This window comes from Parus major, chromosome 2 (assembly GCF_001522545.3).
Source record: "Parus major isolate Abel chromosome 2, Parus_major1.1, whole genome shotgun sequence".
NCBI lineage: Eukaryota > Metazoa > Chordata > Aves > Passeriformes > Paridae > Parus > Parus major.
Genome location: NC_031769.1, coordinates 56,849,785 through 56,868,658, shown reverse-complemented (window position 1 = coordinate 56,868,658; position 18,874 = coordinate 56,849,785). Strand labels below are relative to the sequence as shown.

The 18,874-nt window shown below is 42.8% G+C and overlaps 1 protein-coding gene and 2 long non-coding RNA genes across 4 annotated transcripts in view; 1 reads left to right on the top strand and 2 right to left on the bottom strand.

Moving 5' to 3' along the window:
• The window catches only part of SLC66A2 (solute carrier family 66 member 2), a 65,812-nt gene extending 53,055 nt beyond the window's left edge, over nucleotides 1–12,757 (bottom strand). For both annotated transcript variants that reach the window (XM_015618395.1, XM_015618396.1), the window contains exons 1-3: nucleotides 12,693–12,757; nucleotides 12,001–12,357; nucleotides 2,982–3,115 (exon numbers count right to left, since the gene is read on the bottom strand). In XM_015618395.1, coding sequence (XP_015473881.1) covers nucleotides 2,982–3,115; nucleotides 12,001–12,203 — 337 coding nt within the window. In that variant the 5' untranslated portion in view covers nucleotides 12,204–12,357; nucleotides 12,693–12,757. The remainder of the gene's footprint in view (nucleotides 1–2,981; nucleotides 3,116–12,000; nucleotides 12,358–12,692) is intronic.
• A 396-nt stretch (nucleotides 12,758–13,153) lies between these two features.
• Nucleotides 13,154–17,631, top strand: LOC107200230. The gene is made up of 3 exons (XR_004495892.1): nucleotides 13,154–13,575; nucleotides 16,908–17,146; nucleotides 17,340–17,631. It is a non-coding gene; the product is annotated as an uncharacterized LOC107200230 (long non-coding RNA).
• Nucleotides 15,180–17,927, bottom strand: LOC117243894. The gene is made up of 2 exons (XR_004495893.1): nucleotides 17,651–17,927; nucleotides 15,180–17,529 (listed from the first exon to the last, which is right to left on the bottom strand). It is a non-coding gene; the product is annotated as an uncharacterized LOC117243894 (long non-coding RNA).
• Between the last annotated feature and the right edge of the window lie 947 nt (nucleotides 17,928–18,874).

Below are 18,874 nucleotides of genomic sequence, written 5' to 3'. Positions count from 1 at the left end.
AACTGTTGTTACCACAACAATGGTACCAGGAGATCTGCAAGAGAGCAGTTAAGATGCAGTGACCTTAAATACAGGATAAAAGATGAAAAGCTATTTTTCATGCCTGCTGATTTCATCTGAAGACTCCTTCATGTATCTTCCAAAGACTCTTCTTGTATCTTCCTTCATGAGTCTTCCAAAGACTCCTTCATTTATCTTCATATGCAGGGGAGAGAACTGTCCTATCACTGGGGGTTTTAACATCAAATTGGGGTATTTGTTGGTTTTATATTTTGCCTGGTTTGGGTGCTGGCTTTTCCCAATCTAAATTGCTACAAAGAGGCTACACAGTCCAAGTTTTTTAAAAAAAGTAATAGAACAGTTGGATATATGAAGAGCACTTACTCTGTTTTCAATTAGTATATACTGAAGGATAAAGTCTATGTATCCAAAACAAATCAGAGAAGGCAGCAACAGCACAAGATGGGTTGCACCACTTTCAAGTTAATTTCATTTTGCAATACTAAAAGGGAGCAGCAAAAAATCCCATCGAGAACTAACTGTGAGAAGAGAAAAAATTAGAGAAAACTCACGCAATCTTTTTAAGTTCTTTATATAGAGAGAGTCTAAAAAAAAAATTAAACATTACTAGAAAATCTAGGGAGACTGCATTTCTCACGATATGACAGTTAACCTACAAATCAAAGAACAAGCAAACTGACTGAAAGGCTTTATATGTTCTTAATAGTTATTGACATTTTGGGTATTTTAAGCCAGTAACACCACAAAACAGGCTAAAGAATACAGAACAAGCTTGCCAGGATTTGAAGAGATTGCTTCTTAATGCTTCACGATAGGAAGCATTAAGCTTCTGAACTAGTTATTACTTAAGGGACCTAATTTGTGAGAAAAATAAAAACAAGAAGAAAGGCAATTCCCACATAACTGAAAACACATTGGTAAACATACACTTATGCCACCTGGAAAAAGTACCACATTTAACAATAAAATAAGAAAACAGCAAACTCCCTTCCACTGAAATGTTCTATTCTTTCTAAATATTTTGGATTATTTTGCCAAAAAAGGGAGGATAGAAAAGAAAAATGTTTAAAATGAACACCAGCCACATGAGAAATAATAATTATATTATCATACAGAAATACCTTCCCTAAGGATTCTGCAAGGGTAACCAAAAACAACGACTTCAAACCTAGCTCTTCACTGCCTCAGTAAGCTATAAGTAAAGAAAGTAAGTACACATTTGTCAGCTTGCCTAGATCACCATAAAACTTTAGAGATAAGATTAGGTATATGATTAGAAACAGAGTTCTCACTCCTACTCGTATTATACTTGAAACTTATCATTCTGTCCAGCTTGAAAGGAGCTTTGTATGCATCTGTATGTTTATTCTGAGCCATCATACGGTTGTCCTTACTAAAAATCAATCCCATGTAAGAAAAATATTCCAACTGTTCTCAGTGTTTGTGGGAGGATGCAAACCTTTTGATGAAAACAAATAATTAAGGATCACAAGTAGGTAAAAATCAGTCTCTCAAATTCCATATGACAAACTGAGTTTTAGGAAAAAGGATTAAATAACAATGCAGCCTTCAAGAGTTTCTATCATCTGTCAAGGGAAGGACTGATTACCCCCTAGGAGATTGTATGTCTTCCAGAGAGTTGCTTAAAGAGCACTATATATTAAATTGAAGAGCTTCCTATTTCTGTCCAAAGGTTACTGAAGGAGCCTGCAAGTGTGTGTGTGTAAATGTGCACAAGAACAATTTCCTCTCAGAAAGTGCAAACAGAGAAACCTCTCCATCGCTCCATAAAATGCTAGCACAAACAGCAGAGGAGGAAGAAAGCATACATGCCCCCTCCCAAATGCTTCCTGGATTTTACCTGCTGCTAAATCTGACTGAAAGTAGTTTTTAAGTTGTTCATCCTGCCAGACTGAAAACCCCGGTGAACACAGCAGCTGGTGTTTGGAAGCTGGAGTGCAGCTCCTCTTCCACATGAATTCACTTACCTGAATAGTTTCTCACTACATTTCACAATGACCAGGAATGGAAGGAGCTTCCTTAGCTATTAGATAAATTACCCTACTGCACAGCCAGGAGCTGCTGCCTTGTAATGGTGGCTGAGGATATCTGGAATTGGATCAGACCCTCGATTATTAGAGAGTGTGGAAGAGAACAGATGGAGAGAATAAATTATACATCCTTAATGGCAAAACAACTGACAGAAAGCTGACAGTGTTAATTCTGTTCTTGTTGGCAATAAGCTGTTACATAAAATGTTTTAAGTCAAAGTCAACACAGAGAAACAAAAACCTACCCATCTCAGATTTCTTATCTGCAGGGGAAAAAACAAGGACTTTGCACAAAGACTGAACATTTTATTAAATTAAAAATGATAGTCCAACCCAACTGAAATTATCAATAATAATGAAATTAACCAAAATAAAAAATATGGGAAAATTCCCATAAATCCCAACTAATCCCACACTAAAGCCAAAGGAAATGGTACACAAAAAGAGACAGTTTTGCATCTATGATAAAAAGCACACTGTTTTCTGATAGTTAGTAACTCAAGTGAATAGAAAATTATCTACAAAAGCAAATGTTTGCAGTTACAACATTTAGGGAATAGCGTAAGATCATAACTAACAACTTGGTAAAAAGCTGAAGAAATTAACTTCTTACTCCAGCCAAGATCTTTAAAAAAACCCAGGCTACCACAATAGCGTAACAACCAGCTCTATATTCAGAGTGTGGTGTGAAATATTAGGGAGAATTCCAATTTCTAGACTGAACCAAGACCTGTCTGAAATAAAATTTCAGCTGTACATTTTTGTATGGAAAATAAGCAGTTTCAAAAAAAAAAAAAGTTCAGAAAGCGCTACAGTGGGAAGACTGGGCTGCAGGAATTTCTGTACTAAGTAGAGCTCACCATACTTTCAGAAATATTAATCCTGAAAAAGCCAATTCCCGTCACTGACCTGCAAAAGAGCGGCGTTTCACGTTCATCTCATTGGACACCCGAACTTCAGTGCACAGTTTCAGCATCAGTAACATTGTAATGATCATGATAATGCTCTGCCACAAAAGAGGGGATTCAAAACGCCTTCCAAACCTAAAAGGGGAAAAGAAAGTACGTAAAACATCTAAGCACTGGAAAAGGAAATGCTAACAGGTACGGAAGGCGAAGGAAGTCAGAGTCACCAGACACACCTAGTTGCACACACAGTAGCTCAGAACAGAAGTATCTGAGAACCTTATTTCAACATCCCAGTGGACTGATCCTAGAGGTGCTGAAGAGAAAAGCTTAAGTCTTTGCTTCAAAAGCCAGCAGCAAACTTACTGTTTTGAAAGGAGAATCACATTCATAAAGCAGTACGCCAGTACAAAGAGACCAGAGAGTTATGCCACATTACCACCAGTTATGGGTGCTCTCCACACACACACTCCAAAGATTCCACATGGACTTCGGTGCAAAACTTCTCTTTCTCAATTTTTCATTTTTAAATTCAGTCATAAAAACAGGAGGACTTGCCCTACAAAGAAATAAATACCCACAGCCCTGTCTAGACATCTGAGCGGAAAAGCCAGGTCTTCAGAACATGCCAACTATTTAATAAATTTTTGTCTATTTGGACCAAGATTGGGGGAAGCAAGGAAGTACAGATGACATGTCATGGGAGCTTCCCAGCACTTCCTTCACGCAATAGAGAGGGTGAACTTGGATTGTGGCCAGTCTTGACTGAAGAGCTTACTCTTAAGTGATTGCACAAGATTCTGCTGTAGGAAAAGGAGAACCCTTCAGTGCAGAGCAGTAATGCTCCAAGATCCTCTTCCTACATTACTTGATGAAAACTCAGCAATCCCCAAAACACATTCAGTAAGTGCACAAGGAGTAAAGGGTGGAAGCTTATCATGTGCAGCCCTTGAAGCACATTGCATTTACAAAACGAGGGTGACACACACATCACAGTGAGCTGCTTCTTTGTGCTCAGTTCTACCAGGTTTTATGCCTTGAAGACAGATATGCTGAGGAAGTGATTTGGTCAGAACATATTGCTATCCTCCCCAGCTCCTTCACCTGCACCGTGAGGCACACAGGCTTTCTAAATCTCCTAACAGCACAGTTACTAAGGTCAACCTTTGACCACATCATGCTGACCAAGTCTCAAGGCTCACAGGCATTGCAATTCTTGCCCTCTTCTTGACAGTTCTGTCTCATGGCACCCTGGCAGAATGTAATTTGTTATGCTTGGGCTACTTTCACTGCCAAACTTCATGCTAGTAAAAACCTAAGTTCACCATCATGCTGTCTCACACTACTGTGATTCCACTGCAGCCATTTCACTAGAGAGAGACTTTTTGTTACGAGTCAACTAGCAAGGAACAGGAGAGAGACTGGAAAGTCCTTGACTAGCTTCCTAGGAAAACCTGAGCAGCAGAGCCAAGCAGCCACATCAGTGAAAACAGCCAAGTATTTCCTGCCTAATGGCATACTGCTGGGGAAAAGTACAACTCCTTGAACCTCCACACTGTGCTAGAGGGCCCACCAGTAACTACTGCAGGAATAGCAGTTCTGTGACCTTTAGTCTCCCACTTCTTTCTACCCTCAATGGAGCCATTACTGTAACAAATTTGGAGGACACTCTGAGGAAAGAAATAAAGAACCTATCTGATAAGCATAATCATAGGCAGTGTGTGCTCTGGATAAGGCTTTCACTGCACTAATTCAAAATGCAGGGGAAATGAAAAAAAGTTTGGCCTAGTCTATGCCCCAGGCTCATGATTCCAGAGCTCATTTTAGCCTGTGTTGCTAACTGTGGCCAAGTTCCCCTCATCTACTGGAATTCAATACTATTATATTTGTCTCTTACTCAGACTTACTGAGAATTGCAGAGTAGTTAACTATAAACCAGTTTACACTGGGTTTAGAAAAAACATCTCAAATTTGAGATGTATTTGCATGTAAAAATACAGTAATGCATTTAAGAGAGGCTGAGTTAGCAGCACAGCAAGTTAGAAGCTGTTATGATGGTAAAGCCAGCCATAGGTCACTGCAAGGTTAGTTTCTCCCTGTTGATGAGATTATTAGTCATTTACTAATGATTGCCTCACATAAGTACTGCTTGCAGTATAAATACCCACTCGCTACAAACACAAATAAGCATAGCCACCTGCTTGCCTGATCGTGACAATTTGTCATAAGCTTCAAGTATTGTGCAGACCCTCTCAACACCAGGTGGGAAAAAAGGTAAAACAAAACTCACAACACATAAGAGAGCTAAAACAGAAATTTAAAAAATCTTACGGGAATTTCAAACAATGCAAACCACCTGTAGGGTTTTTCACAACCATCCAGTCAAAGACAACAAAGGTTATACAACAAAACATACTCACATGAACTGTATCTCCCCAAACACCAAACCCCAGAATGAATCTTGCAGGCAACACAACCCTCTAAACTAGATGACATATACAGTCAACACACAGCTGCCATGGGCAGGCAGAGCAAACTACACCACATGGATTACACCACACTACCTGGGCAGCAAGACTGAAGGGAATAGCACTGGCAAGGACCACTCTTGAGTTCTTGAAGCTGTAAAAGTAAAGCCAGAACACTCATTTTGCTCACGATCATGGACACAAACACCACTCCAAGCTGCTTACCGTACTTTGCATTGGAATCAGGGCCTGCCAAAGCAACACTAATCCAGTTTAAGACTCCTCAGGCCAGCTTGCTCCAGGAGCACTATGGGATGTAAGCCCTGCAGGGAGAGCGTGCCATTCCATGTTCTGTTTCCTTTCTGCCTCACAGACATTATTACTGGCTCTGCATAAGCAGGAGCCAGGAGAGGAGGAACATTAAGGTAATTAAAGCACCTTATGAGAGAAAGATCAAGAGCCTTAGGATACTAGAACAGGCTTGTGGAAAAGATCAGCTTTGAAGTCCTGGGAGTGCAGGGTCATCACTGTTATTCTGCATTTTCATCCCATAACTACAGAGTTGTGTAACAAAGTGAACAGTCACACTTGCAGTATTCAAGGAACTCAGACTTCATCTGTCAGACTAAAAAGAGACAAAGAGCTTTTGCACTGTTTACTTCATTTGTAAAAACAAAAGAACCCTTTATTTCCTGTACTAGTCAAATACGCAAATAAAGGTGGGGAGTGGCTTATGTGTTATTGGTGTTTCCACAGCCTTCAAATGACTAATGCATGTTCAGGGTGATGAAGAAGAGAAGTGCACGTTCGAGCCAGAGCAGAGACTAACCAGTTATTGAGAAAACAACATAATTTCATTGGTATAATTCAATTCTGCAATAATCCTGCTATTCCAGTCCTGAGCCTACTTGAAACAGCAAATGCCAATTGTGAAAAATAAGCCAAAGCTAGACCAAGCATAAAAGGTTTGCTTATCGCTTTTCCTAAGAGATCTTTGAAAAGAAACTGCTTTTGGTGCAGCCAGATCACCATCACCTTGACCACTCTATTTCCTCCTACACTCCTCCATGCTGCTCCAGCTTTCATCTGCTGTTTTTCAGCTCTTTGGGAAAGTCACAGATTTTAGGCAACACAGAAAGTACACAGGATACACCACACACTACCAGGATCATGACAGATAGCCCAAGGTAGCAGCATGGCAGCTGTCCTGAAAGTCATCCCGTACAATTACAGAATTTAACCTGTAGGATTTAAGCAGGAAGAAGAAACAAACAAGTTTTGCAACGGGATCTTTTGATACAAGATTCCTCTTGACATGTACACTTCCAAGACTTTATGCATCATCCCAAACCAAGCTCCTCACTTGGGCATACAAAATTCTACTTTACTTTCTGCACTAAAAAGTAGCGCATCTTATCCCTGCTCTCTGGCACTTACACAAAGGAGGAAGAATTGTGTAACACTTGCTCTCAATATCTGAGCAGGCCATACGTAAGGCAATCTTTCAAAGTTGTAGTCATTCTGTCAGCTTGATTCATAGCATCATCCCACATTCCACACATGGTAAAAGCTGGCAAGATCCATTTTAGTAACAGAAGCCTTAAAAGCACAAGTTCCTCTTTCTCACAAAATCCTTCAGACATCACTGCTTTGCTTTCTGAAGCCAGAGCAACACCAGACAGAAGGGATCTGGTCCACAAGTGGCTCTGTAGGTGTTACAGCATAATAAATACCTAGGGATCTGCCCCTGACACAAGCAAATTCACAATTTCTCTGTAAATTACCTCTGGTTCCACACTTAAGTCTTTAAACATCTATTCTTAACCAGGGAGCATATTCCATTGACTCCAGTACAGAGAGGTCCCGGTTCTAGTGATACTGCTGTTTTAAGACTTTTTGTTTCAGGTCAGTTGATGTGGAATGGGTAAGAGGGTTACCTTTGCTCAAAAATAACACAGTCCATAGTCTCTATCCTGTCCCTGGCTGTCAGAACTTGGTGCCATGGTTTGCCTTAAGGCAACTATTTTGTGAGAAAAACTATAAAACTGGATGCTTTTATTTTCTGTTTTTGGATTTCTGTGGCACTGCTGTATGAGGACAGTGTCCCATGGAATTGTAGCTCAAAACCTCTGGAAAGAACACTGTCTTCTTAGAAAATATACAAACCCTATTATATAATGACATCCGTTTTACAAAACTTAAAACTGAAAAAAAAAAAATCCTAAAAAAATTCTGGGGATAGCAGGCAACATAAGTACTTTTGGCTGCACTTAGTCAAGATACACATAAAAATGTTTACACTGATTTCTAAGAAATTTATAGTTCCTTTTCCTCTAACTATTTATTCTTATTTTAATATTAGAAGAAATTGTAATTTATCTCTTCATGAGCTCTCTTTTAAAAAAGAAACAGGGAAGGGAGAGAGGGGGAAGAGAGGGAGAACTCACAAGTAAGTTTCTCTGCATCCTCCACCCCCAACTGATTACACAACTCTCACCCGCCTTCTCATTCCTGTTCTCCATCATGACAATGCAAAGCTACTCAGCTGGCAGCCTGCAGGCCATGCGAACCCAGAAGATGTGTGCACCTCGGTCTAGTGCCACAGGGAGCTCTGGATCCATCCCACAACTTCAAAACAGCCTGGGACAGCTTACACAGATCATTAATCACCTCAAAGCTCAGGGTATCCCTTGAGCAAGAACACAGAGCTAACTCATGAACGTATAATAAGACATAAGGCACCAGCTATCAAAAATAGTAATGAAGTGTTTAATTAAAATGTAGAGGGAAGAAAATTGCTAATAGTTTTTTTTTGGAGTGGGTCATATACTTTCATATGCACCAGAATTACAAAAGCCTGCAGTTCTGCACTGCCTCTCAATGTCTATCCACAGTGCAGACTTTTCCCAGGCTGAGCAGTCCAGAGAAACAATGACCTGTGGGTCTGGAGAAGACAGACAGGAGAAGCAGGACAATAGCAGGACTAAACAAAGGGGCAGCTGATGCAGTCATAAATCATATCCAGCAGCTATACTAGCCCCCCAAGATAAATATTGCTTTGACGTGTTAGATAAAACTGTAACAATAGATTATGACTAAAAATAGTTAAATTGGTATCAAATCTGCTACAGCACAAAATCTGCTCTTCACATGGGCAGAGACTCCCTTGTGTGATGCTGTAAGCACAAACTGCCTACTTTTCAATTCATTTTTTTTAAATCCTCTTTAAAAGGGCAAAAGATTTAAACATGGCCAAACTTGTAGTTTCTTTTCCCTAAACAAAAGCCATGCATGCATAAATAAAATAAAGCAGAATCACACCCACTGCTATCACATACCCTGTCTTCATTCTTCCAGGCAACCCAATGTTTTTACATGAAGTTCTGCACATTGCCGGAACACAGCAAGGCCAAACACACATAAATGAAAGCAGAAACATCTCTTTAAAGATGAGATTTTGAGACACTGTGTGAAAGAGAAGTATGATAAATGGATACTGTATTATTGTCATCACTAGCAAACTAGAAGTTCTTTGGGCACACCCTGAAATTAAGTGATTAGATGTTAAGAAAGACAAGGAGAGGTATTGCACTGAGTCCTCTTGAATTCAAAAGATGGCTTACCAGTGAAGACAGTCTAATCAGAGAAACAGAATTTGTGGGAACAGGTAACTGGAAACAGGATTGTTATCCTTGATCCCAAAATAGTACTTCGTTCCTTGGCTACTGTCACAGTGCAATCTACCAGCTGAAACACTATTGACACATAAAACATGCCAAGATCAGGAAGTAAATACTCTGTTTGGAGGGGAGATGAAAGGTCAAACTTAACCCACATTAAACCAAAAAAGGATAACCTCTGAAATAACCAAGAAGAGTTACAGAAACCTGTGGATTCCGTCATACCACAAAGAGAATGTGAGGGAATTGTCCCCATAGCTGAGGAGAAGGAAATATAAAAAAGCCATAAGGGAAAGGAGGGAAGGCTGGATCTGTTACAAGTAACACAAATACAGAAACACCAGCACTACCCAAGAACAAAAATTCTGAGGCATAAAAAGGTATAACAGGAAGGAACAGTCTGTCCTTGTGAGCCTCAAATTCAGTACATGAAATTTCTGGGAAAACCTGGAAGTAACAGAAACAAATTATAGAAATGTCTTTGAAGTTAAAAACAAAACAAACAAGTAAAAAATAATAGAAACATCATCCATCCTAGGAAATAATTAAGTCCTGAAAACCAACACTATTAAAACTTGAAAGTTCTTAAGGCCTAACAATTTATGTAGTTATTTTTGGATCAGGGTGGAGGGGAAGTCCAGAAAAAATTACTTTGGCTCAAACCACATGCTTAATAATCAGAGGTAACGAAGAGAAACCAAATTAAACCAGGAACTATATGGCAGTAATGTTTTCAGAAGAGAGACTTGGATTAATACTGGGTTTGTTAAAGTGAAGGAGATGTGAACTGATACTTGGGGGAAAAAAATTATATATAGAACAAAATTACTTGTCGGAACAGTTCTGTCCTGGCACCAGGATGGATTAAATTATTTAATACATTTAAAACACAATAAATAAAAACCTTCTAATTTCCTACAAAAACTATTACATATACAATTAAAATAATTCTGCTGTTTGTATCATTATTGAGAGCATTGTGTCCCAGATAATGCATCGGCCATAGGTGACATTAACCAAATAATGTAAAAGTTGAATTGTCAAGATGCCCAGTGGGCGCATTCTAACCATGTTCACAGAAATCAGAGGCTCTTGCCCTACAATCTTCCTTTAATCATCCAGATTCCCTCGTAACATCCACCCTCAATGCTGTTTTCATGACTTACTGGTGCTAATAACTAACTACCAGGGATGCCTAGTATTTCAGACAGACAAGCAAAATATTTTCTCCTGGGAACACTGAACTACCACTATGCAAGTTCCCTTTTAGTTCAGCAGAACTAGAAAGAGACAATTCACTGCAAGTACAGAGAGAAAGGTTTCTGCAGGCTCCTGCAAGAAGCCATTCCATGCCAAGCTCCAAGGTGACCAGAACTCACACAGTGCTTATACATGTCAGGGAGTATTACGTGGCCTAACTGCTCACTGTAAAACAAATACATACTCCTATCAATATAACTGCATTCTCTCTCTTTTGAGGTATTGACAAACCTTTCAACAGTTACATAAATTATAACTTTGCATTGTTTGCAGTATTTATGCTTTCACATATCTCTTAACTAGACGTACCTAAAATCAATTCCAATTAAGGATCTTCCTGTTTTTCCATAGTCTGAGTCTCACTTAACAGATGCACTCACCTGAGTTACCTAGAAACTGCCAGCATCTCCTTTCAGGTGTAAGTCATTTATCTATTTTGACTACCTCCAGTAAAACCAGAAATTAGACTATTTCTCTTTCTAAAACTGCCAGCTCAGGCTTTTCACTGCTCCTCCTCCTGCCGGTTTCTCTACTTCCCTCCTGCTCTCTGCTGTCTCCATATACTTCTCCCCAGGAAAACACAGTTCCAATGCAACAAGTAGCTCTGATCTAGTGATGACTCTTCTGTTTGATTGCCAACTTGTGGTGCCAAGAAAGGGTCTCCTGTTTTCCACTCCAGCACAGCACTTTCATGTTGCATTTTTGCTGTAGCAGAACCCAGGAAGCCATTATAGAGTCAGAGAAGTTTCTTTAAAAAGAAACTGGAAACCAACAAACAGATGCAGCCTGTTACCTAACAGTTCTTCATGGATTAAAAAGCATTATTTTGTAGTCAAAACAGAATCATGGAATAACTGTCCTTAGTTGCAGTAGTTGCCCAGACTATTTCATCTTTGGTTTACCAAGTACATTCTCAGTGGTGTAGCATCTGTATAAACAGAAGCAATGAGCAAGATTTTAGTAACATTGATTCACAGAAATCAAGCCCTAAAATTTCTTTGTCCAGAATCACAAGACCTAAATATGGAAAGAAACTTGCACTTAAGTATTGAAAGTGGTGTTGAAAGAAAAATAAATTTGCTTTTGAAAGGCAGCATATCTTTTCCTTACTTATCCAAGATTAAAAGTTTCCGTCTGTAGTTGTGTATGAAGATCTACAAGTGAACCCCTCTGAGGCCAGCTGGTATCCCAGGGAAATGCAAGAATATATGGCAAGTGTTCCAGTGACGTTAATGCCAACTAGATGCTCCAATAAGTGTATGGTACCAAGGATTTCACTTTGAAATTGGAGACAGAGTAGCATGAGAAATGTAAAATATAGTCAGCAAGAAAAAAGACCTGACTTAGCATAAACCTATTTACCAACAAGTTAGAAAGTTTCATCTTGGAAATCAGAGTGCTGATAATCAGATCTGGCAAGGGGAAGAGACCATGCTCCCCAGCCTAATTCATTCTACTTAACATACTCACACACTGATGCAAAGACAGCACTTAGATCTTCTAGAAAAGGGAAAACGTACGTAAAACATTATTTCCTCAAATATTCCAATCAAAGCTTTACAGCTGGCAAGCAAGCACGAACCTTTAGAACGGAGCAGAAACACAGCCAACTTACCAAAAAAGTATCCGCAGAATGTTTGCGACCAGCAACACCAGGCAGACGTAGGTGGAGAAGCCCTCCGCGTTCTGGGTCCGCCGAATGTCCCGGTACTGGGGGATGTAGGGCACGACGCCGCCGAACACCATGGCCCCCGCGGCGCCCCACGACACCAGCTGCTGCATGGGCACCAGCAGCCACTCCAGGCCGCCCGGCTCCATGCCGGGGGCGCGCGGGGAGGCGCTCAGGCTGAGGGATGCCCTCAGGCTGAGGGTGCCCCGCCGCAGCTCTCCGGCCGGGGCCGGCTCTAGCCACGGGCGGGCTCCTGGTCGGGATGCGGCACCATGACTGCGCCCTCTCCCGCGGGGCCCGGACCTGGGGAAAGGGACGGGGCGTGAGCCTGGCTCTGCCGAGGGCGGCTCCGGCCGCTGCCAGCCGGGCGCTGGCGAGCCCGGACCACCGCCCTGCCGCGGGCGGGTCGGGGCCGCCCCCGCTCCAGCCTCAGCCCGGCGCTCCACAGGGGAAGCTCGGCCCCGGCACGGCAGCCGCGCCGCTCCATCGCTGAGGAGAGCGGCCAGCGGCCGGGCAGGGCGCGGACACGCGACTCCGCCGCCACCCCCGCCCGGCCCCCGGATCGTGTCTCCGAGGGGGCTCCTCCACCTCCCTCGCCCACCCCGCCCCGCGGACAGGCACGGCCGCCCGCCCCGCACCTGCTCCCCGAGCTCCGGCCGCCGCCGCCTCCATCCCCCGGCGCCGCTCCGCGGGCGGGCAGCGGCGGCCGGGGCGGCCCGTGACGCAGCGCGAGCGGCCCCGCCTCCGCCAGTGAGCGCCGGGGCCGCCCCTTCCTCCGGCGGGGAGCGGCAGCGGGCCCCGGCCCCGGCCCCTTCCACCGCGCTGCCGCCCGCGGGCCGTACCGGGACACAGCCGGAGGGGGCTCGGCTCCCCTGGGCGTACCTGGACACCTTCTCCTGCGCGGGCTGCGCTGAGCTGCCGCCCCGGATCCTGCTCCCCTGGAGTTAGGGAAAATTCCATCATGCCTCGTGGGCAAGGGGGAATGGCTTTAAACTGAAAGGGGGTAGGTTTAGATTAGATATTAGGAAGAAAGTCTTTACTTTGAGGGTGGTGAGGCACTGAAACAGGTTGCCCAGGGAAGCTGTGGATGCCCCGTCCCTCTAAGTGTCAAGGCCAGGCTGGACGGGGCTCTGAGCAACCTGGTCTCCTGAAAGGTGTCCATGGCAGGGAACTTGGAACTAGATGCTCCTTAAGGTTCCTTCCAACTCAAAGCATTCTGTGGCTTTCTGAATTACAGTGGCCGGGGAGGGAAAATGTGCGTCTTCTATCCAAAGTGGGGCAGACACAAAGTGACCAGGGAGACTACTGCTACTTGCACTGGGCCAGCAGAGGACAAGTGCTGCAAGTGCTGCACACAGATGTTGTGTGGAGAATGACAGCACAGACACTGCATCCACCTCCTACAGCTATACTTACAAGGATGGGTCATCCACCATGCATCCAAGTGGCTGCACAGCTGTCCTCAAAGCTTGTTCCTTGGGCTTCCCATAATACTAGCCCAGACATGCTTCCTTCTACCCGGTAAGTGCCCCTGCTGCTCATCCAACAGGTAGGAAATGAGACAGATTTTCCGGCATCTGTGTGATGTATTCATTTGTTTCCTATAGCAGCAACTGCAAGTTGTGAGTCTTAAAGGGGAAAAGGAGCTGAATTAAAAATAGAAATGTCTGTTTTGGGACTTCAGAAGCCTTTTGTTTACTTCCTGCATAGCAGCACCTTCCTCAACTGCAATCATTTCTTCCACTGGGCCGTTCTTGCAGCGTATGTGCAGCCCATGAACCTGCACACCACCACAGAATGTATTTATTAAAGGCATTCTTGGCATACCGTCACACAAACATCCAAAACAGCCTCCTATATAGATCAGGTGACTAGTGATAACATTGGGACTTACCTTTCCTACAAGGAACTAGCAGCTCTGCTACTTGAACAAAGCTCTATTCCATTACACAAGACTTAATAGTTTGATTGCTGAAGTTAAAAATATATAGTGGATGTTTTGAATTCTGATTTTTGGATGAGGATCGTCAAGTTCCTGATTTCATTGCATCTGACTCAGAGAGACTATAACAATACAATTTTGTATAAACTGCATTATTTAAAACATTATTTAATGGCTCAGTTTTCATATATCACTTGTGCATTTTCAGGCAGTTATTCCAATTTCTTTACATACTTTCCTTGGAGCACATTGTTTTTCCTTAAGCACAATGGTCTAAACAAGCCTCAAGTTGAAAATATTAGATTAGAAAGCAAATTTTCATTCATGTAAATACAAGGATTTTGAGAAACCATGAAGAAATTATCTTGAGAAAATAGGTATTCTGAAGTAATACCTTCTACCTAAGTAGAAGAAACTGCCCGAGCTGGCACTAGATCTCCAGGTTAGCTTCCAGAATGACTCCAGGATGCTCTTAAGTCTATGCAGTAACAAATTGTATACAATATTAAGATTCTAAAATACTCAACTGGAAACAGCTGCCTAAACTTAGGTTGTTTTCCCTTACTTGAAATTGTAAGGGTAAAAACTGTGAATTGCAGCATATTGCTGTGTGAACACAATTCAGTTCTGGTCACTGAAAAACGTCCTAGTCGTTCAGGAGTTAATCCATGGATGTAAACTAAACTGACCAGTGACACTGGACACTGGGTAGGAGGAGGAATGACAGGTTGGCTGAACTCCTCGGGCTGAGCAGCTGCCAGAATCGAGGAGGAACCCTTCAGGTCTCAGGACATTCTAAAAGGCCAGGCTCAGGTGTTTTTGGTAGTGATACCATCCTGAGGTGCTTGCTGCCTCTGGCATAGCATCCTGCCTGGCACAAGAACATCCAACCACAGCAGACCCAGCAAGACTCCAGTAGGAGAGTGTGCTGGAAGAAATTTATCTAAACCTGGGGTGATAACAGGCGATTGGAGAGTCTTGCATCATCAAGGAAAAGTTCCGCAGCCTGCAGGTCTGAGTGCAGTCACACAAGAATGAGCCTTGTGAGGCTTCATATCAAAGCAGATTTCTTTATCTGGGAGATAGTAACTGAGAGGGAGCTCAGAAAGACCACTCTCTTGGTGTAAAAGCAGAGCCTACCCTAGAAACAGTACTGTTTCACTGCCAGACAGCAATTCTCTGATTCAAGTGAGGAGAAAAAGAACAGGTACATTTATTTTTTCACGCAGACTGGCAAAATTCCCCCATTAGGAAAAAAAAAATCTCTATCCTAGAACTACATTACCCATTCAGAAAACAGAAGCAGACAAAGTTTCACACCAGATCTTTGAAGACTAAATTAATCCTTTTAGGACATCTGCTGTAGGAGAGTTGAAATTGATTATGTGAGCAGCTCTAGCCACCTAGTTATGAACTAGCTTCTAGCAGTTAATGTTTTGATGACAATGTAGAACCCAAACCTCCAAACATAATGAGAAGTTTAATTTATTTCAGATTAAGAAATATGATAAGAAATGTTCCTGTAGTATCTTTGGATATGGTTTAAGCAAGCTGAAAATGGTGAACAGACACGGGATGTTTTCAAAGGGCTTTTAACTTTAATGTTGGCAGAGGCAGCGAAAATTACTGTATAAGGTTTAGTTTTTGCAAATAGGTCCACTCACTTTAAAAAATTAAGCAGAGCCCCATTTCTACAATTGGCTCCAAATGGTCATATTCCTATCAGGATGACACTGGGACCAACAGGACACAGGAATGAACCACCCAATGGACCAGCTTCATGACAAGCCTTAACCACCTCTTTGCAGTTTTTCACAAGGAGGAGGAGAACAGCTGTTGGTACTTCACTTGTAGCTACTGCAATAGCAAAAATAGCAGATTGCTGCAATCTCCCAACCAGTCTGTTGTTCTGTCAATTGATTTTGAAAGATGAGTATTAAAATTATTTTATATTCTACATTAGACAAATGCTGTTTCACAGAAGCAAGCATATGAAGTCCCTGCAAGACCCTGCTAAAGCGCAGATAAGCTCTAAGTTACTTCTTGAACACATTGCACAATAAACATTGTCATAAGGATAAACTGAATCCCTATGGTAGCCAAATTCCCTTCAATTATCACATTATATATTTCATTCTACAACTACAGCCATGGGGAGATTAAAAAGAAATATTCACTGTACTGTTCATAAAACAAGTATATGGGTCTTCAGTGTCTTGAAATTGGTCTTTCCTACCATAATGTATTATCACTAAATCAGCTGGTCCCTTTTCTCAAATTTTAATTTTTTTTAAAGCAACCCTGTTGCAACTGGTGGCAGAAGCTACCTCCTGGCCCCTCCTAGCACTGGTGAGCCCCTTTTGGCAGCTGATGGACAGAGTCAAGCTAGCATTTATAGGAGATACAGTTTTATTGCAATCTTCACCTCTCTTCCTTTCTTCTTCTGCACCGGTCTTTGCAAACAGAACAGTGAATATCAGCATGAGTGGAGCAACCACCTGCATGCAGAGGAACACCCTCTGCACTTCCAAGGAAGAGCTCTGACAAACATGGCCAAGTCTGCAAGCCCATCCCTGGGCAGTAGTCACATACTTTGCACTGGGGAGCAGGAACCAGGTCCATGGAGGTTGATGATTAGACTCCTCTCTGTACTTGGACTGCTACCATCTCCACTGACAAATGGAGAAAAAGCCCTAAAGCAAACATTCCAGAGCAGGAATCAGCCTGACAGCTGGCAGAGATACATGAACCCTTCTTAAAACCATTACAGCTTTGTAAACAAAGGGCAAAGTTCAGAGTGGGAAAATAGACAAACAGCAGTCCTGGTTCATCTTCTTACCAGAGTAAGCAGCTACAGGTAAGAAGCTGAACCAGGAGTGCTTAACCCATAGCCTGATCTTCTGTCAAACAGGTCCAGCTGGCTGCTATTATTTCTTCCCCACCTGCTCTGGGGATGCCTTTGGTGTGTCCCATGGCCTCGAGGTCACCTCAGCAGTTGGCTGCAGCAGAGGAGTCCATCGGCAGCTCCCAATCCACCTGCACGTCCTTGCCCATGTCCAACAACACAGCCAGAAGTTCTCATCTCAACAACCTTCAGGAGCAGAGCTGCTTTCTCTTAAGAAAATATGTGATAGAGGAATGTTTCCACAGGTGAGATCTGCACAGTGTGCCATGGGAAAGTACCATGCAGGCTCCATTCACTGCTGATTCAGTGCATGGTGCTCAGCATCAGAAGGGACAGGATGGATTTTATTTCATCTTACTAAAATGGCTATTTTATTAAGCTGGTTTTTGTTGCCAAAAAAACATGATTCTTCATGTTTCCTTTCTTCACATGATGCAGAAAGAGCTTTGCACCATCTCCCTCTTTCATGCACTTCACTCCTCCCTGGGGCAAAATGCTCACTAAATACATCAGTTGTGTTCCACAAGAAGCTGCTGATACCAGAGAGTGAGCTGGGAAAGAAGAAATGTGGTGGGTTGATCCTAGTCAGCAGTGAAGCCTCCACTGCCATTTGCTCACTCGCTCCTTCCTGCAGGATGAAGCAGAGATTCAGCAGGGTGAAGCCATGGGAAAAATACCTATGGGTTGACATAAAAGTCTTGTAGTGAATAAAAATAACATAAATAAGTGATGCAAAGGCAACCACTCACCACCTCCCACTAACAGATCGGTGCCCAGCCAGTCTCTGAGTAACAGCTACTTTGGAAGAAACTTCCTGCCCACAGCCTGGTTTTATTGCTGAGTGGGATGCTGTGGGTCCAGCATGTCCTTTCCATCACCTTGGCCAGTTGTCCTGGCTGCTTCCACTCTTAGCCTCTTGCGCACCCCCAGCCTGTTTGCCCTGGTGGGAGGGCAGAATGAGAAACAGAGGCGGCCTTGATGCTGTGCAACCACAGTTCAGTGAAGGCTAAAACGCTGGTGTGCTGCCAGTGCTGTTTTGGTCACAAACACAGCACCCTACAGGCCACTATGGAAAAAGCCGACTCTGTCTTAGCCAGAGCCAACACAGGGCATGAAATGCAATTTGGGAGATCCTCAAGCTGGCTTTATCCCTGAACAAGTGAGGGTGCAAATGCAGTGTCCAAAGTGTCAGAAGAACTATCCTAGCCTGCTTTACTCAGCTGTGGAGTAAATAGGAAGCAGAGAGAGAAAAGAAAAGAAAAATGACAGAGAAGCTATAGTTTCATTATGATTTGAAACCAACAGGTGACCTGGAGTCAGTTGCATTACAGCACACAAACTTTTTCTTTCTCTGTTCTAGGAGAAGGACAAAGTGCTCCTGGTGGCATTTACACACTGTAGCACACCTGGCTTGTTTCTGTTAGATAAGCTCAACATCCCCAGTACACTTAAGAACAGAACAAAACTAAATTTATTCTCTCCTTACCATGAGCAAAGAGTGCAGAATGGGGAAAAAAAATCTGCAAAGACCAATTTTATTGCAAAAGTAATACTTGAGTTGAAGATAATTTAGACAAGACAGAAACAAACACTGCAGAGTGATTTTTCTGAAACCCCAAGGAGCTGCAGTTACAGGTTATTTTATTATATTATTTTGATTAATACAGCATCTATCCCACAGAGAAAATTAACATCCTCAAGTGTCCTCTGAGCTGCTTTGGCCAGCCCCAAGAGTGGGAGCAGTCTTGGGGGCCCATGCCACTGCACCTCTTCCCCAGCTGTGGAAGGCCAGATCTCCAGTGCTCTTCTGTTCAGCTGACGCTTGTACTACCTATGCTGGCAGTGTCCCTAGGCACCCTCTGGCCCCTCTGTGCCCTTGTAATTTCAGATGCCTTTTGCCAGGCATGCTTGGAATACGTACCCAAATGACTCCTGCTGAAAAACACCCTGTGGAACACTAAACGGAGCTGAGG